The sequence below is a fragment of the Pituophis catenifer genome, unplaced genomic scaffold (genome assembly GCF_029215685.1).
Source record: "Pituophis catenifer annectens isolate HBS135680 unplaced genomic scaffold, rPitCat1.0.hap2 SCAF_2, whole genome shotgun sequence".
NCBI lineage: Eukaryota > Metazoa > Chordata > Lepidosauria > Squamata > Colubridae > Pituophis > Pituophis catenifer.
In genome coordinates this window covers 263,271,494-263,288,653 of record NW_027256882.1, presented here as the reverse complement: position 1 = coordinate 263,288,653, position 17,160 = coordinate 263,271,494, and the positions used below count along the sequence as shown (strand labels likewise).

The 17,160-nt window shown below is 41.8% G+C and overlaps 1 protein-coding gene across 3 annotated transcripts in view; it reads left to right on the top strand.

The window, feature by feature from the left end:
- The first annotated feature begins 1,140 nt into the window (after positions 1–1,140).
- Positions 1,141–17,160, top strand: part of AP3B1 (adaptor related protein complex 3 subunit beta 1) — a 164,253-nt gene continuing 148,233 nt past the window's right edge. For all 3 annotated transcript variants that reach the window (XM_070938829.1, XM_070938830.1, XM_070938831.1), the window contains exon 1: positions 1,141–1,385. In XM_070938829.1, coding sequence (XP_070794930.1) covers positions 1,252–1,385 — 134 coding nt within the window. In that variant the 5' untranslated portion in view covers positions 1,141–1,251. The remainder of the gene's footprint in view (positions 1,386–17,160) is intronic.

Genomic DNA, 17,160 nt, shown 5'->3' with positions numbered 1-17,160 from the left:
ACATGGAAAATGATGCAGTATTTCTGCGTGCATATTGATCCTGATCTGTCTGAAACTAAATCAGTGTTTCTGAACCTCAGCAATTTTAAGATGTGTGGACTTCCCAGAATGTTGAGGAATTCTGGGAGTCGAAGTCCACATATCTTAAAGTTGATATATTAGGGTAAGACCACTGTATGTTAAAATATAAGCAAAAATATTTTATTTGCACTGTAACAAAAACAGGTAGCAGAATAATTGTCCCTTTCCCATTCTCTGACGAGCTGGTGTCATCCTTTAGTCCAGTGCAGTGGTAGGTTGACCCCGATTCAGACTGGTTCTATAGAAGCGAGCGCAGGCACGCTCCCATTGCGAACCAGTAGTAAAGGTAAGTAGAACCCACCCCTGGTCCAGTGTTTCTCAAACTCAACAATTTTATCAGTAGCAATGGAAATCGTTTTTCCCATCACTTTGGTTGCCTTCCCATCTGTGCCCCCCAAGCATTAAATGACAAGTTATATATTTTTATTGGGAAGTCAAGAATTTCGTACTTGAGTTATTCATAGATTCTTAGGTGGCTATTAATTAGGACCCATCTCAGCGTAATAAGAGATATTGTTTTCTATTGCTACTGTTGCATTTGCAGAACATACACATGATCATGGTCACAAGTGAAACTTTTGCTTTGGCACAACATAGTAAGACTATAAACCAACCACATGGTCTGAGTTTAGGTCCACAAGAGGCTAAAATGTAATTGGCCAGTTTGTTTGGCTGCACCATGCAAAAATTGCTTAACGGTCACCCCTCATTAAATTCAAAGACTTGACCGAATTGTGAAGGAATCGGAGGATACTCCTCTAAAGCAGAGCTTAAACCTCAAAGAGGAGCCTAGCTTGTCTTTGCCTACGTGGCACACGAGCATCTGAAGGCGAGCAGGTATCCCATGACCAGGACGCCTCCGGGGGGGGGGAGGAGGGGGCTCCACGGCGGAGATTTCCTCGTGACGAGGGGCGTGTCATCCTGGAAGCGAGGAGAGCGGAGAAGCTTCGCGTCGTTCCCTTGGCAACGACGGCGCCGCCGCGCGACTCTCCAGAAAAAGTCTGTTGGGCCGGCTGGTCCCCGCCCCTCTCGGCGATCATGTGACATGGCTCCGGCTGCTGTTTGCCGACAGCTTCCGGGAAGAGCCGGATCGCGAGCCAACTGCAGGAGGGCGGGCTAAACCTGGTTCAGGTGGGCGCTTCGAGCGGTAACGGTGCGGTTCGTGGGACTATGTTGACCAACAACGTCGGTTACAACGAGCAGGCCGGGGATGCTCAGCCTGAGGTGGGCCAAGAGGCGGCGCCCACTACAGCCTCTACCGCTCCTCCGGCGGCCTTCGGGCTCTTCAGTAGCGATGGCAAGAAGTAAGTAAAGGGCGGCCGCGGGGAGGGGGGCGGAGGGCGGGGGAGCCTTCGGACCGCTCAGAGACCGGGGAGGGCTGTTAGGGTTAGCTTCTCTGCAGGCGGCGACGGTAAGCGCAGGCGCCGCGTTCTCTGAAAAAGAGCAAGAAGCGGAATTGGCGCCGCTCGCTCTTCCCTCTGGGCCACTTTAGGGGGCTGATGAGCTTTCTGCAATACAGCCCAATGGGCGCTTCCAGTTTCTCCAAAAGGAGGGTCTCTGCGACTCCCACTTAATAGGTCGCTAAGCAGGAAAGTGCTGGACGTTGTGCGACACTTGAATTTAGTAATAATAATTTGAATGTAGTAATAATTTCCCCTCGTGTTTTGTACTTCGCTGACCCATCACTTCTACCTGTGATTTTATTTTATTTTTTACTTGTCTTGAATGTTCGAAAAGGGGAGGGAAAGTTAACTAACACGGAAATATCCCTTTCAATAGATTACTGCTCGATCGTCCACAGGATCCTTAATGGGATGGGCTGTCCACGTGCTTCTTGATTTTTCTGCTCCATTGAAAGGACGCTTTAAAAAAAAAAAAAACAAAGTTCAGAGAAAGACTAAACCAGTGGCCTATCACGTCACTTTTCAACGACTTGATAGTTATAGAGTTAGTAAGATTTTCTTTTTTAAAAAATGCATGCCCTTGGAGAATTTGAAAGGTTTACGATCAGAAAAATGAAGTTAAATTTAGGTAGTGATGGTGGGATCACACAGAGGATTATTTCCTAATTGTTGTTTTTTTTCCCAGTTCACTGCTGTGAAAGGACTTGACAGCCTCTGGTTACTTTTTATTACAGTACCATTCCTTCCGTTTGGTATATGCTAATATCAATTATTTTTAGCATTTCGGTTTCGACAAGGGAGTATATAATGTGCTCTTGTTCCTGATTTATTTAAAGGAGTGAAATTCTTTTCTTACAAATAATCACATGAAGATTATTTCATTATATTCCATTATATAGTTCTCATCCTCTGTTTTAAAGACTGTAGTTTATTAAAATCTGAGCCCTGCTAATTCTACTCTTAACTTTTCACACTTGCCAGTAAGTTTAATCATTTCCTAATAGTTTTCCAAGTAACCTGTGTTGATTACTTTATAATTTTAATAATGCTTACGTGCATATATTTGGGTAATTTGTAATCTCAGTTTATTGAATAATTTTTACTATAAAGGTTTTAGTTGTGACAGTGAATTTAACAATAATTTACTTTTAGTTCATAATCTGGTATATAACAGATTTTTTCATAATTAATGTAAAATATAGTACTTTAAGATGGGGTGGCTTTATAGCCTTCTTTACAAATGGGCTAGAAGCACTGGTGAAATTCAGCCGGTTCTATCCGGCTCGGGTGAACCGGTAGCGCTGGCAGCGGGAGGCTCTGCCCACCCGCCCGGACGTCATCAAATCCCATTTTTGACCCTCTCCGCATGCTCAGAAGGCGGCGCACACGTGTGCGCGTACTCAAATTTGTGAACCGGTAGCAAAAGTAAGTAAATTTCACCCCAGCTAGAAGTGACAGTTGAGTGTTAGGCCAAGACTCTTAAGACCAACTCAGTGGTTTCCAGTTTGATTCTATGCATGATTCTCAGGGTTAAAAAAAATAAAAAGCGTTTTTATTATAGTAAGATATTTATCAGTATGCACAGGTTAAATGTTGAGAATTATCAATTTTTAGGTCTAATATTTGTTTAGTATGCTATTCTTTGCCCAAATTTATTCCATGCTAACATTGAAATATTTTTGTACTAATCTATTATATCAGTTTATAGAAATAATTTTATTTGTTCACACACTGTCTCTCTGTATGTGTATTAAAATCTATAAATAATATATTCTGTACTTTTTTATCTTCTATATCCCTATTCTATCCAAAGCACAGGCACAATGTGGTATAGCTTAGAGGCATGGATGCTAGGTATTTATTTTCTATCAAATATGAAAAATACTACTTATGTGATATATTAATTTTTTTTTTCCTCAGACAAAAGTTGGTTAGTTTCTTTGGCAGAACTAGGAGGCATAGGATCAGACTCTTATCATCTGGTGTGCTTCTTAGTATTTTTTCTTTCTTTTATTTTAAATCACTTTAAATTGTAGCTGTGGGAGATTGGTTCGGAAATAACATAAAAACAATTTTAACCATTTCCTTCTTCATATCTTCATGAAGATCACTACTTCACAAGCAGCTGTTTTATCATTAGAAAAGCTCCCATGCAATAATAAACTACCATCTGATTTTACATTTAGTTTGACAGTTTAAATGTTTTTTTACTTTCTTTGATAAGATGATAATATGAGAAGAATTATGAGTAAATTGATGGCTCAGTGAATGAAGTAGAGTTGGAAGATTATCAGCTACAAGTGCCAAAATGACAGTTTTGACTGGCAAATCTCTCAGGAAGCATTTCCATGCAGAGTTAGAATTAATTCAACATATAATTTATATTGACAGTCTTATTTAAGTTGCTTTTAACTATCAAATAGAACTTTATAGCATTCTTTAAATTGTGCTATTAATATGCAGTTGTATTTTCTTATTCCCTTCTTAATATCAAGCATAATTTATTATTACAATTTGGTATGTTCTAGAAAGAGCAGTCATATAGAAGCATCTGCTTCTGAAGTTTTTGAGTTTGTAGAGACAATATGAAAACTTATGTCAGTGCATGCCAGTGACTTTTAATTATAATGAATTCAGAATAATGTGTATGATGTATTTTTTGCTAATTGAGACTGTGCATTAGAAAATTGAAATTGAAATTATTACATAAATAAAATAATTTTGAATCACTGTAGATGCAATCTCATTTATTTGTCAGTAGTGCAAATTGATGAAGGATTATTGAGGATTATTATCAACAACTTTTGTGTAGCCAAAAGCTGAAGTAGAAAAATGAGCGTTCAGTTCTAATAAGAAAATGAGTTGGCTAATGCCAACTCTATAGTTCTCTAAGTGTCTTTAAGAGAAACCAGATTTTGCTAAAGGTTTCCTTTCCAAAGTTTTACATCTAAAAGTTACAATTATATAATCCCTTAATTTGGGAAAGAGTTGGAGCAACTGGATGAACATGAACGTTTACTGGCTAGATGCCCTTCCTGATGGCAAGTGGAGTTCACAGCAGATATTTTTTTCTTTCTACCATAGGAGAGAAACATCTGCTGCTTCCTAAGATTGAACTCTCAACCTTCTGAGTGGGAAGCAAATGTCTTTACCACTAGGCCACAATGCTGCTATAAATGTATACAAAGTCTCCAAGGCTAGTTTCTGCTGAATTTCACAATTTAAGTGGAAAAATGGAGAAATTGGCAATGCACAAAATTTCAGTTTGCTTATAATTTTTCTGGTTTTTAAAATTATCTTTGGAAGATTTGTGTGGAATTTAGGGGTATCTATCATTTACGTAAATAATGGTGTTTCTGAATTTCTTTCCAGCTGAGTTAATACCTTCATATCCATTACTTTGTGGATAGGCTTATGAATTTTACTTGGCAACAATACAGGATGTTCTTCTAACTTCTCAGTCTAGTCTATATCTCTAGAGTCCTCTGCTACTCTTCCATTGTGGTTTAATCCCTACAATACTCTTCTTCTAAGCCCTGATAAGAATAGTCAAGTGCTGCTGTCTACTAAGATGTTGGATAAATGTAGCATTAGATTTGTGACTGACATCCATTCATTATTAATGAATAATTTTTCCTTGGAGAAATTAATTTTGTGGAAAATTTTCTACCTCACATGACTGAGTATTTAATTCCTACAATCTATTAGTTTTTTAAAAACTTCTAATTCCTGGAGACTGCAATGCACGTCTAAAAGAGGAGTTTTATGTAGTAGTTAAGCTGTTGGCCTAAAAAGCAGGTGACTGAGTTCTAAGTCTCTCTTATAAAAGCTATAGTTGCATCATAAATATCATACACCAATAAATTCAGAGTAGCAACAAACGTAGTTAAAATAGTTTTTGACATTTTAGTAATTTAGAGCCCCCTCTTATACTAGAAAACAGAACATTGATTATGAATGAGATCAGTCTGGGATAAAAATATTCCACTTTCCAATTATCTGTTTTATTGAGATTAAGACATTCAATTTTGATCAGAGTTTAAAGTAAATCAAACAATTTACTTAGATTTATGTTAGATTTACTTCTAACAAATATTTTAATTGACAGAATCTACCCAGCCATATCAAGAACACAATTAGTTTTATTAATAAATAATAAAGCTTGTTCATTTGGCAGAATTATATAAGAGTGCTGCAGAACGATATGCTCAGAAGTAAAAGTTCAGATGTGTTGCTGTAATGGAAAGTTTTTTCAGTAGCTTTGATGATTAAATCTGATAAAATGAGAGCCAGGTTAATCTAGTGCAACAGTGTCAAATATTTTGGATTTGGCGTGTCAAAATTTTTGAAAATACTTGACTGTTAGCATATCAGTCACACCTCCCCCCACAAAAGAGAAACAATTCTCAATCTCCCCCCCCCCCCCCAATCTAGGCCACCCTGAACAATGGCACTCGGTGGCAACACTGAGGATTGGCCTGAAGTTGAGCCTTGGGCCTCAGCTTTAGCCAAGCACCATTGCTACCACTCAAAAAGGGCACCTCATGCCATTTCTCAGTCTGTGTGAGCCTTGGAAAAGGTGTGATTACCCCAGTGGCTTAGCACTCCCAAATTTACCACACACTGCTTATTTTCAAGCAATGCTTTCTTCTTATTAAGAGGCCCCTGTAGTCTATCTGAGGCTACTCCAGATCACACAAGATCTTCATTCTTCAAGCGGCTTATGGCCTCTGCAGCTTCTGAAAACTGCATGAAAGTATGTCCCCTTCTTGTGCAATTTTTGGAAGTTCTGGAGGCCACCCTCTTTCTCCCACAGCCCATTCTCTTGACTTTCTGAGGTCCTGGGAAAGCACACTCCATTTTCATGCGGCCTCTCCAAATCTTGTGAGAAGGGGACATGTTTTCAAGAATAGTTGTCATGTCAATGAATATTATGTCTTCCAAAATATTGTGGCATTTCATAGGTTCACCATAACTGGTCTAGTGGTTAAAGCACCAGACTAGAACCTGGAAGGCCGTGAGTTCTAGTCATTCCTTACACATGAAAGCTGGGCCGACTCACATCACAGAGTTGTTATTGTGGAGAAAATATGATGAGGAAAGGTATTAGCTATGTTTGCCTTCTTGATAAAAGTGGGAAAAAACAAAATGTAATCTGGTTACCATGAGCTTTATGATTCTGATACTTTTAAAATAGCACAAAGCAATTCTTTGTCTAGTTTATTTGATTAGAAAATCTGTGGGAATATATGTGTGTAATTTTGATATTTTTAAAAAAAACAATTTTATTTTATATAGAAGTTTGTATATGCCACTGTAAATAAAAGAGTTTATCAGAGCTGTTACTAATCCAGCAGATGGCCATCTTGATTAAGCTCTGTGAGCACATGCTTTTTTCATTCTTTTTTATTTCTTCATAATAAAATGATTTTCCTTATTTTTGTTTATGTTTATGTCTTTCCACAAGGCACTAGTGGCAATATATAATATTTTGATGGCAGTGTAAAAAATTCTTAAAAGTTTGATATTCTGAATGCAGCATAATAATGATGAAGCTCATTTCTCTCTACGAGGCATGTGTTTATAGGGCCTTTTTAAAAGCTGCAACCATTAACCAATCTGGGAAAGGTAGGACCTATGATGATTTCAAATTAGAGGAAAATTAATGTGGGAGAAGGTAATTTTACAGTGGGAACTACCAAGTGTGACAAGGAAGAATTGGAAATTATTGTAATACATTCAAGATTTGTGTTTATGTGGGCTGTTTTCAATAACTAGATAGTAGTCTTGACACTGTATTCTGCAGTAGCTGATTTTATGTACTGTTTTGAAGTGCAGACCCTTATAGAGTATGCTTATCTGTTCAGTAGATTAAACTATTAATATAGTATTCAGTCAAATGTTAAAATTTGGAGACAGGGAAAAGATAAAAGACAAAGTTTCCTTTGAGTTGAACTGACTCATGGTGTCTTCATGGGCACCTCTGTGCTGGTTTTTTTATATGATACAGAAGTGATTTGTTATTGCCTTTTTCTGCTACATTTTTTGCTTTCTCAGTTTAAGATACCATGATGATGTTTTCTAATTATCTCCCGCTCACGTTTTAACCAGAACCAACCTTATTCAGCTTCTTGAGCTTCTGCTTACTTAAATATACAAATGTTGCAGTTAGCGAAATTCAGCCTTATGTATCTTTAGAATAGATTCTTCCTAAGCACAGTATGTTTATAAATTTGTATGGCTATTTTTAGCTGAGAAATGTAGTTGGTATTGATCTTTCTTTGGTTTTACAAATGACTTTTTCATGGAAAATTCATTGGATATGTTGATTTTATATAATGTTCTTAATTTTTCTCTGTAGAAGAATATTGCAGATTAATGCAGAAACTATTTATATAAAGCATTTATATAATTCTGGAATGATTTAATGTTGAATCAGCATATTCCATTCAAAAGGCTTGGTAAGATTGGAAGTGAATGAGTGAATTTATTGCAGAGAACTCCAGATTTAATATTTAAATTTCATGCATATATTGCTTCATTGGCATGACTACAGTCTAGGCCCATCTGTTAGAGTGGCAGTGTGCCTGCTGCTATAGAGTTATGCCAGTTTCATTAAATACTTGAGCCAGGAAAGATGAATGGTTTGGATGAAGTATTCTATAAAATAAGTCCAAAATGAGTTTTGAGCTATTAAATCCACATAGTGTTATCTGATGCTCAGTCTGTGACATAATAATAAGTAGCATAAAACCAGCAAAAAATTCTTGGTTGTGATCTGACAGGTGGCATGAAAATAAAGTATGTGGCTTAGACAAGCTTGTAGTAGAATGAAATAGAATAAAGCCACTTAGTGGAAGAGTAATGAATCCGTGGTAGTGTAAATATTGCTGTATTTCCCAGTTTCTATTACTTCTCTTTTAAAGACAAATGTCAGAGACAGTTAAGGTTGTCAAAAGTCTTGAATTCTACAAGTTATATATTTTTGGCTTGTAAGTACTTGTATACTTGTATTACCTCCATTGTTCTTTCAATATAACATTTACACAGATTTTATACACATATGGAGTTTATGTTGTATAAACTCAACCTATACCTAAAATTGATGTGTGTATTGCCCTGTATAAACACAGCCAATGTATGAAAGCTTGGACACAGAGTTAGCATAGGCTAATAGTTAGGATGTAGCAGACAAATTTAATTTGATCCCACCATTATTCATAATTGTTATAAAAGTGTAAGAGCATATGACATGCTGTGCTGGATTGTGCCAGGGCCCATCTTAGTCCAGAATAATATAATCTCTTTCCACAACTGATATTTTTGAGGCACTTTTTCTCTAAAGTGCAAGTAACTGTGTCTCAAGAATAACAGTGCTAGATATGACTTGTCTTCCATGAATTAATCCATCTTCCTTTTTAAGACACCCATTTGAGTTTTATGGTAGTGAATTCTACAAATTATGTGTTTGTGTGGGGAAATGTTTTTTTAGGGGGAGGGGAAAGATCTGACTGGATGGTGAGGAATGGAAGGATTTATATTCCTTGCATTTCTTTTATGAATGGAATGGGAATGGAAGGGTTTATATTCCTTGCATTTTTCTTTTAAATGTCTGTGGAGTTTCTCAGTCATCCAGGTCATAGTTGTCCCAAGAAAAAACAAGGAAGTCCAGTTGCCTCCTTGAAAAAGGACCTTTGGGACAACCATGACCTGGATGACTGAGAATCTCCATAGACATTTCTTTTAGATTATACCAGGATTGGAATATGGAGATACCATTGTGCTTCAAAAATCAGGTGTTTTATCTCTCATACTCATTATTATACTCAGAAATGGATGAAAAACTGCCAAAACTGCCAAGTTCAGTGTAAAATTCCCCAAAGTGATATGATACAGCTACTATGCCATTCAGGGGAAGAATTACAGTATTATAATACAGTATTATAATACCTTATTAGCAATCACTCAGCCAGTTAACAGATTGAGTTAATCATAAGTAACCAATGACAATAGTTTAAAAATGCAAGTTAATATACAAACCTACTTTGTTATTTTCTTATGAAAAATAGTGCTTGAAAGGAAGAAATAGGTCCAAAGTTTGTACAGATCTTTTTAACAACAGTTGAAAAAAACTCTTTCCAGGCTATTTAGAGATCACTTTGGAGGTGTGCTTGAAACTGTACTTCCATAATGTACTTTTGGAATTCAGACAAGATTCCAGATGGTAAAATTTCCCTGTTCTCCATATAAGCTGATCCATGTGGTAGTAGAGAATGTTCTTGCAGAAAAGAATTCATGAGTTGGGAGGAACTGCAGAGGTTATTTAGTCCAATTATTTGCTAAGGGTAGGAACTGGTACAACCTTTCTGAAAGATGACCATCAACAGTCTGTTTAAAACCTAGAAAAACCCAAGAAAATCAAGGATCTCCAGAATCTTCAACAATTCCTTATAGGGCTTGGATTCCAGATCCCTCACCATGTTCCTTAATGTCCTTTGAACTTGCACCAAATTTGCACTGTCCTGTTTGAACTGTGATACATAGAACTGGACGTAGTATTCCAAGTGGTTACTGACCAGAAGAGAATAGAGTGAGACAGTTGTTTCTTATGATCTGGACTCTATGCTTTTTTTGTTGCATCCCAAGGTAGTGTCAAACTGCTGGCCCATGTTTAATGTATAAGGAACTTGATTCAAAACAGGGTGGATTTGATTTAAATTGAGTTGATTTAAATCACAATTTAAATCATGATTTAAATCACTATGTCAGGTTTCGATTCTATCTCAAAATAAATGAATTTCCAAACTGCTGATCTTTAAGGAAATTTTCTCTTTATTCGAGCACAGCAATCTGATCCTGACTCTTTTCGCGGTCAGTACTGACCTTTGCCCCCCAATCCCTCCCTTTCCGATCCCCAATTCTCTGCTTCTCATTGGCTATCTTCCAAATCACTTTCCTGATTCCTTCTTCGTCAGATTACAGGAATGTCTCCCCCCTCCCCATCTCCGAGGAGACAGATCTTCAAAGGGATTTAGCAGGCAAAAGTTCAGGCTTCTCCTCCCTTTATTTATATGTCAGTGCTGGGACACTGACACACTAGTAAAAAGGCTTGATTTAAATCAACTCGATTTAAATCATAATTTTTAAAGAGCAACTGTCATCTCTGCTACTCCTTTGACCCACTGTTGACTCACCGATAGTCCCAGTGTTGCAGAATATACAGCCTCATGCTACATAACTAAGCTCCATTTCATGCTGAATAAACTAAATTATTTATGTATCTTAAATAGAAAACTATCTTACGATAGATTTTTACCCCAAAAGTTTTTTATTAAAATAAATTCGATAAAAATCAAAAAAATCTGATTTAAATAAAAAAAAATCTGATTTTTTTGATTTTTTTTAAAAAAATCATTGATTTTTATCCACCCTGGTTCAAAATATCCACTTTTAATATTTGTCTTTTACAAGATACTAATTTATCTTGTATTTTCCCAATGATTGTGTTTGGGCTACTGTCAAATGTCTCATGGCAGCAGCTGTATTATTTATTTACTTTATTCAATTTTTTTGTGGCCACCCACTCCCACAAATTTTGAGTGATTTACAAATAATTGTAGTTGTAGTCCTACAAATTGTTATGCCTATAGTTAATATGTGGTAAATAGATATTCAATAGATCCAAGTTTTCCTATCACTTTTATTTATCTAAGGTATAGACAACATTTTCATTCATCTGTGAATAAAATTGTAGACATACAAAATAAAAGATAAGTGTCAAGCACCAGGAAATCAGGAGATTCAGGCAGTTCAAATGAGTATAAAGATTTATTGCAAGCTTAAGCTCTCTACAAAAATCTGGCCTACTAATGGTCAAGGGAAATGAGTGGGAATAAGAAGGCATTCAAGGTAGGCTGGACTTAGATCTCCTGTGGGCACACAGAGACTCATGACTTATGATGCATTTGACCCCTACCTTGGGCTCAGACTGGTCAACTCCTACAATAAGACACTTAAAACCAGAAGTTTTATTTATTTATTTTATCAAATTTATATGGCTATCTATCTCACAGATATGATTCTGAGCAGTGTACAGTAAAAACAAAACAAACAGTAAAAACAAAATAAAAACATCTTAAAATAACCATAAGAAACAAGAAACATGCCTATAAACACAGGAGTATTTAAAAAACTCATGCATTATAAAGCCATCTTGTGGGCTTTCTGTTCCAAAGTGTTCCTCAGAGCTAATCTTGGGGGGGTGATGATAATAATGCAAAACTCCTGGCTTCTGTCAGATATTGCTCCTTAGCAGATAGAATCCATAATATGCTCATCTTGCCTGCCATGATGGGATGGGTATATATACTTGGGAAGAAGTAGTCCCACAAATATCTTGACTGCAAGACATGTAGGGCTTTAAAAATCAAAACCAGCACATTTCATTGGAAGCAAACCGGCAACTAAAGCAGCTTGTGGAGCAGAGGTGTAATATGAGCCATTCTAGGGTTACCCATTGCTGTCTGTGCTGCCTCATTTTACTCCAGCTGAAGCTTCTGAATACTCTTCAAAGAGAACCCCATGTAGAACAGATTTAGTTAGTGCAGATTTTTTCAAATGTAATGTGGCAAAAAAGAAAAAAGAACTTTTTCCAATAAGTAGTACCGTTCAGTTCTTTGAATTCTCTGCTAACTTTGGAATGCCCTTTATTTGGCATAGCTGAATTTCTCTTATTTCCCTTAAAATGGCATGTTCTTGACTTGGGTTAATCTATGCCTAGCTGATAACTGATAATATTTTTCTGCAGCTTTGTTTTACATGATTTTTCCCAGAAAAATCCTGATTCAGTTTCCATAATTAATGCCCTATAATAATGTAAGTTGGGCAACGGTGAGACTTTACAGTGAGCCTGTATGGATTGATTACTTTATTATACGACTTGTGTCACACCTTTCCTTCAAAAACTCAAAGCAGCTTACATAGGGAACTCTCTTTGTTTTGTCCCAAGCACAACAAGTTTGTGAAATAGTCTGAACTAAGAAGGAATGTCTGAGTCAAAACCATATAGTGCTTTTCCATAGGTAGGATAAGCTCTGGGTCACCTCATTCCTAATACAACCTCTTAATCTTTGTGGGTGGCCTTGAGGTGGGCAGAATAACAAAACAAGTATCACAAATCCATCCCTTCTCTATGTGCATCTTGAAGTCACATTCATGCATGTAAGGGATGATGTTTCATTTTGATCAAACTGTTGTATTCTGGGGATATCTCCTCTTCATTGTCTTATGAATGAATTTTGTAAAAAAATTAAACTTCAGAAGTATATTTTGGAATTTATTTATTTATTTATTTATTTATTTATTTATTTATTTATTTATTTATTTATTTATTTATTTTCCTGAGCGCTGCTCCCACTATCCATCAATGGGTTAAATCCTCCAGCTTTGGCAATAACTGAGTGAAAGCTAAGACTTCCCTTTCCTGCTGCCAACCACGCCCCCAGTCCCATGATCCCCAGTCTTCACTCAGTTATTGGCAAACACTGGAGTGAATTTCTGAGCTGGTGGAATTGTTTCCAGAAGATTTTCCCTTTCCGTTAGGTTTTTCTTTATTTTTGATTACCTTTTTGTTCTATCAGGTAGCTGCCTTGCAGCGAAGACTGGAGTTCTCGGCTGGGGATTTTAAAGCGTCAGCTGAGCAGCGGGCAAGGTTTTTCACCTCGCCCACGCCTCAGCGCGGCTGGGACACTCCGTTCGGCACCGGCCGAATGCTAGGCTTCACTCCGGAGGGAGGGGGCATCCCCAAGACAAGGAGAGTAGCGGAGCTTCAGCAACAGTTGCGGCGGCGCGGATTACTGCCGCTCTCATCCAGGAAGCGGCAGGGGACTCCCAGGCTCAATCGGAGCATACGCGAGTGGTGGTAAGGCAGCCGACGCTCCCAACGCAGCGGGAAGAGGGCGCAGGCATCTCGGGCTGCTAGCGGCATTTGGTCGGACCCTCGGGCCGCCATTGTGAGTCCGCTGCTTCCACAGCCCTTTGAATTTGGCGCCACGTGCGCCCGCCATCTTGGTGGACCTGCTGGCCGCCATTTTGAGCGCATTTAACACCGGCCCCATCCGGACAAGCCTGCATCAATCTGCCTGCCCAGAGGGTAAAAGGGGAAGCCCTCAGCTGCGGAGCCCGCTTATTATAAGGCAGTTTGGGGATCTTCGGGCCCCATCTTCCTGGAAGCCAGCAAGCAATCCCGGGGCCACAAATCCAGCGCTGCAAGTCCCCAGCCTGCAGGGAGAAGACATGTCAGAGTCACCCTTCTCCTCTGACATGGAGCTCGAGGCCAGCCCACCGCGCAAGGTGCACAAATCGGACAAAAAGGGGTCGAGCAAGCGGTCTGAGGCTACCAGCCGCAAAACCCATGCGGAGAAGGCGCCCCTCATGCTGGACAGAGACGCCCAAAGGCGACACAGGGCCCTAGAAAGGCAATGGGTCAAAGCGCAGAAGGCAGCCTCCGTGACATCAGGCCTGGAGGTAGGCTCCCCCAAAAGAGCACCGCTAACCTCAGGAGAGGCTCTGCCTGGAATCGCAAGCCTGTCTGAACTGGCCACAACACCAGCTACCCCCGAACCTACCGGGTCAGGTCATTCGCTGCTCCGCTCCAAAGGAGTCTCGCTGTCCCTGCCGGATGTCTCAGCCGCCAGCCTGTCACATCTGCAACATAGGGGCGCAGAGGCGACCTTCACACCAACGGCAGCAGGGTTACGACCGACAGAGGGGGCACCCCCTCCTGGCCAGCTGGACTTCCAAACGATGCTATCAACCGCCTTTTCTACGTTTCTGGCTGCGCAGTTTCAGCAGTCCTCACAGGCCCCGGCGCAGCCATTGGCGCAAGGGACACAACACTGTCAGCGTACCCAGGCGCAACCCTCGCGAGATCACGATTCATCATCGGAGGACTCAGATCAAGCGGAGGAGGGGCCGGAGGACAGGGAGTTCTCTGAAGACGAAGGTCTGACACCCGACACCCCGGCTTTCACGGGCCTTTTCCGCCCGGCACTGTTCAAGTCCCTTCTCCACAAAGCTAGGCTCTCGACTAATCTGGGAGTACCGGGGGAGGTGACACCATCATCCCAGGTCCCGGCGGGGCCCCACGACGCCTTGTTCAAGTCATCAAAGCCAGAAAAGGACTGCATCCCCTGCCCGCAACTGTTTGTGGACGTAATCCAAAACCCGTGGGGACAACCAGCCTCCCTCACGACACCCAGCAGTCTGGACAGGAAACTTTACTGCTCAGCTCCGGAACTGGAGGACCTGCTGGCCCTTCCCTCAGTGGACCAACCAGTAGCGGCCCTGTCAGCTACCTCCATGATTTCCACGGATGCCTTGGATGGCCTTAAAGTGGAGGAAAAAAGGACGGAGTGGGCATTCCGTAAGTCACATCAGGCAGTGTCGTGGGCAATCAGGACAGCAACAGCAACGTCCTTCTTCAACAGGGCAGCCCTAATCTGTCTGAAACAAATGCAGGAGAGGATCCCACCGGAGGATACCAGACTGCACCAAGATTTAAACAAAATTATGGCAGCCACGGAATACGCCGCGGATGCGTCTCTGAACTTCGCAAAATTTGCCTCGAGGGCACTCGCCTCAACAGTCACGGCTAGAAGGCTGTTCTGGCTCCGCCCCTGGAAAGCCGACCTTAAAGCGAAATGGAAGCTCGCGGCAGCCCCATACAAAGCTCCAGACCTCTTCGGGGCGGCCTTAGAACCTGTCCTAATCGAGGGCAAGGACAAGAGAAAGATCCTCCCGTCGGCTTACCGCCGCCAGGAACGTAGATTCTCACCGTATGGGCACCAGCAGCCCTTTTGTTCCAGCGGGGGGTCCAGAGGCCCCCCCTCTCAACGAGCCCAGTTTCAGAGCGGTGACCGAAACCAAGAAAGACAGCAGTTCCGAGATCGAGACCGACATCAACAGTCTAAGAGACCATTTCGGGAAGCAGGCTTTAAGACCGCCAGGAGGGGGAAGTGATGCCCGAGCCGCGGGCCCCATTGGAGGGAGGCTCCATCTCTTCCACCAACAATGGGCCCACTCAACATCGGATCTGTGGGTACAATGCACAACTTCTTTAGGGCTTTCTATAGATTTCTCCGGTCTTCCTCCCCGTCGTTTTGTGCGCTGCCCGGTCCCGCCTGCCAGGGACCTCTCCCTTCTGATGTCACAAGAAATTTCACACCTCCTGGAGATCAGAGCCATAGAACCGGTACCATTGAGTCAGCACGGTTCAGGGTTTTAGTCAGTCCTCTTCCTCGTGCCCAAGAACTCCGGAGTTTGGAGAGGCATCTTAAATCTAAAGCAGCTGAACCAGACTGTCCAGTACCGCAGGTTCAAAATGCACTCCCTCCGGTCAATCTTAGCAGGGGTCAGACAAGGGGACCTGCTCCAGTCAGTCGACTTACGAGAAGCCTACCTTCATGTGCCCATTCACCCCAGCCACCGTCAGTACCTGAGGTTTGAGTATGCGGGGCAACACTTCCAGTACCGCGCGATGTCCTTCGGACTCTCATCAGCCCCCCGCACCTTTACCAAACTGGTAGTGGTGGTAGCAGCCACTCTCCGGGCGATCCCAGTACGAGTTCTTTGTTACCTCGACGACATCCTGGTCCTCTCGTCGTCACACGAACAGGCGATCAAAGATGTGGAGCGGGTCCTGGAAGCCTTTCAAAGCCACGGCTTCACAATCAACTACGAGAAGAGTCAGCTGCAGCCATCGACCCGTCTCCTACACCTGGGGGCGGTGATAGACTCAGCAAGAGGACAGGTCTTCCTTTCTCCAGAAAGGGTCCAGAGCATTCGGGACCTGATTCGGCAAGTCATGGCAAAGAGGAAAGTGAGTCTGCTGCGCCTCTCATGACTCCTGGGGAAGATGGTCTCCTGCTTCGGCATTGTACCGTGGGCACGCAGACACTCGCGGTCCCTCGAATGGTTCCTACTCCCGTTCCAACGGACGGGCAAAGCCAGCTCGAAGCGAGAGGTGTCCCTCCCATCTCAAGTCCACCTTTCCCTCAGTTGGTGGATGTCCCTTTCGCTTCTCAAAGGCCGCGACTTCCTAGATCCGGACAGATTGACGCTCACCACAGATGCGAGCCTCCGGGGGTGGGAGGCTCACCTTGGCTCCCAAGTGGCACAAGGGCAGTGGTCACGGAGCGAACGGCATTGCAGCATCAATCTGTTGGAGCTCCGGGCGACCAGGCTGGCCCTAGCACAATTTCAATCCACAGTGCAAGGCCATCACGTCCTGATCCTGACAGACAACATCTCGGCCAAGGCACATGTGAATATAGAGGGGGCACGAGGTCCCGAGCACTGATGTTCGAGTCCGAGGCCCTATTCACCTGGGTGGAGAAGCACCTGCGGTCGATAAAGGCGGACCACATCTCCGGGTCGACGAATGTCACAGCAGACTGGCTCAGCCGGGAACGGTTAGATCCGGCGGAGTGGCAACTCCACCCCAATCTATTCCAGGATATATCGACACTGTTCGGGACCCCGGTGGTAGACCTCTTCGCGTCCACGGCCAACACCCAGCTACCTCGGTTCGTGTCCCGTTACCCAACACCGCAGGCGGAGGATCAGGATGCTCTTCGCTGCAGGTGGCCCAGGGGCCTGCTATACGCCTTCCCTCCAA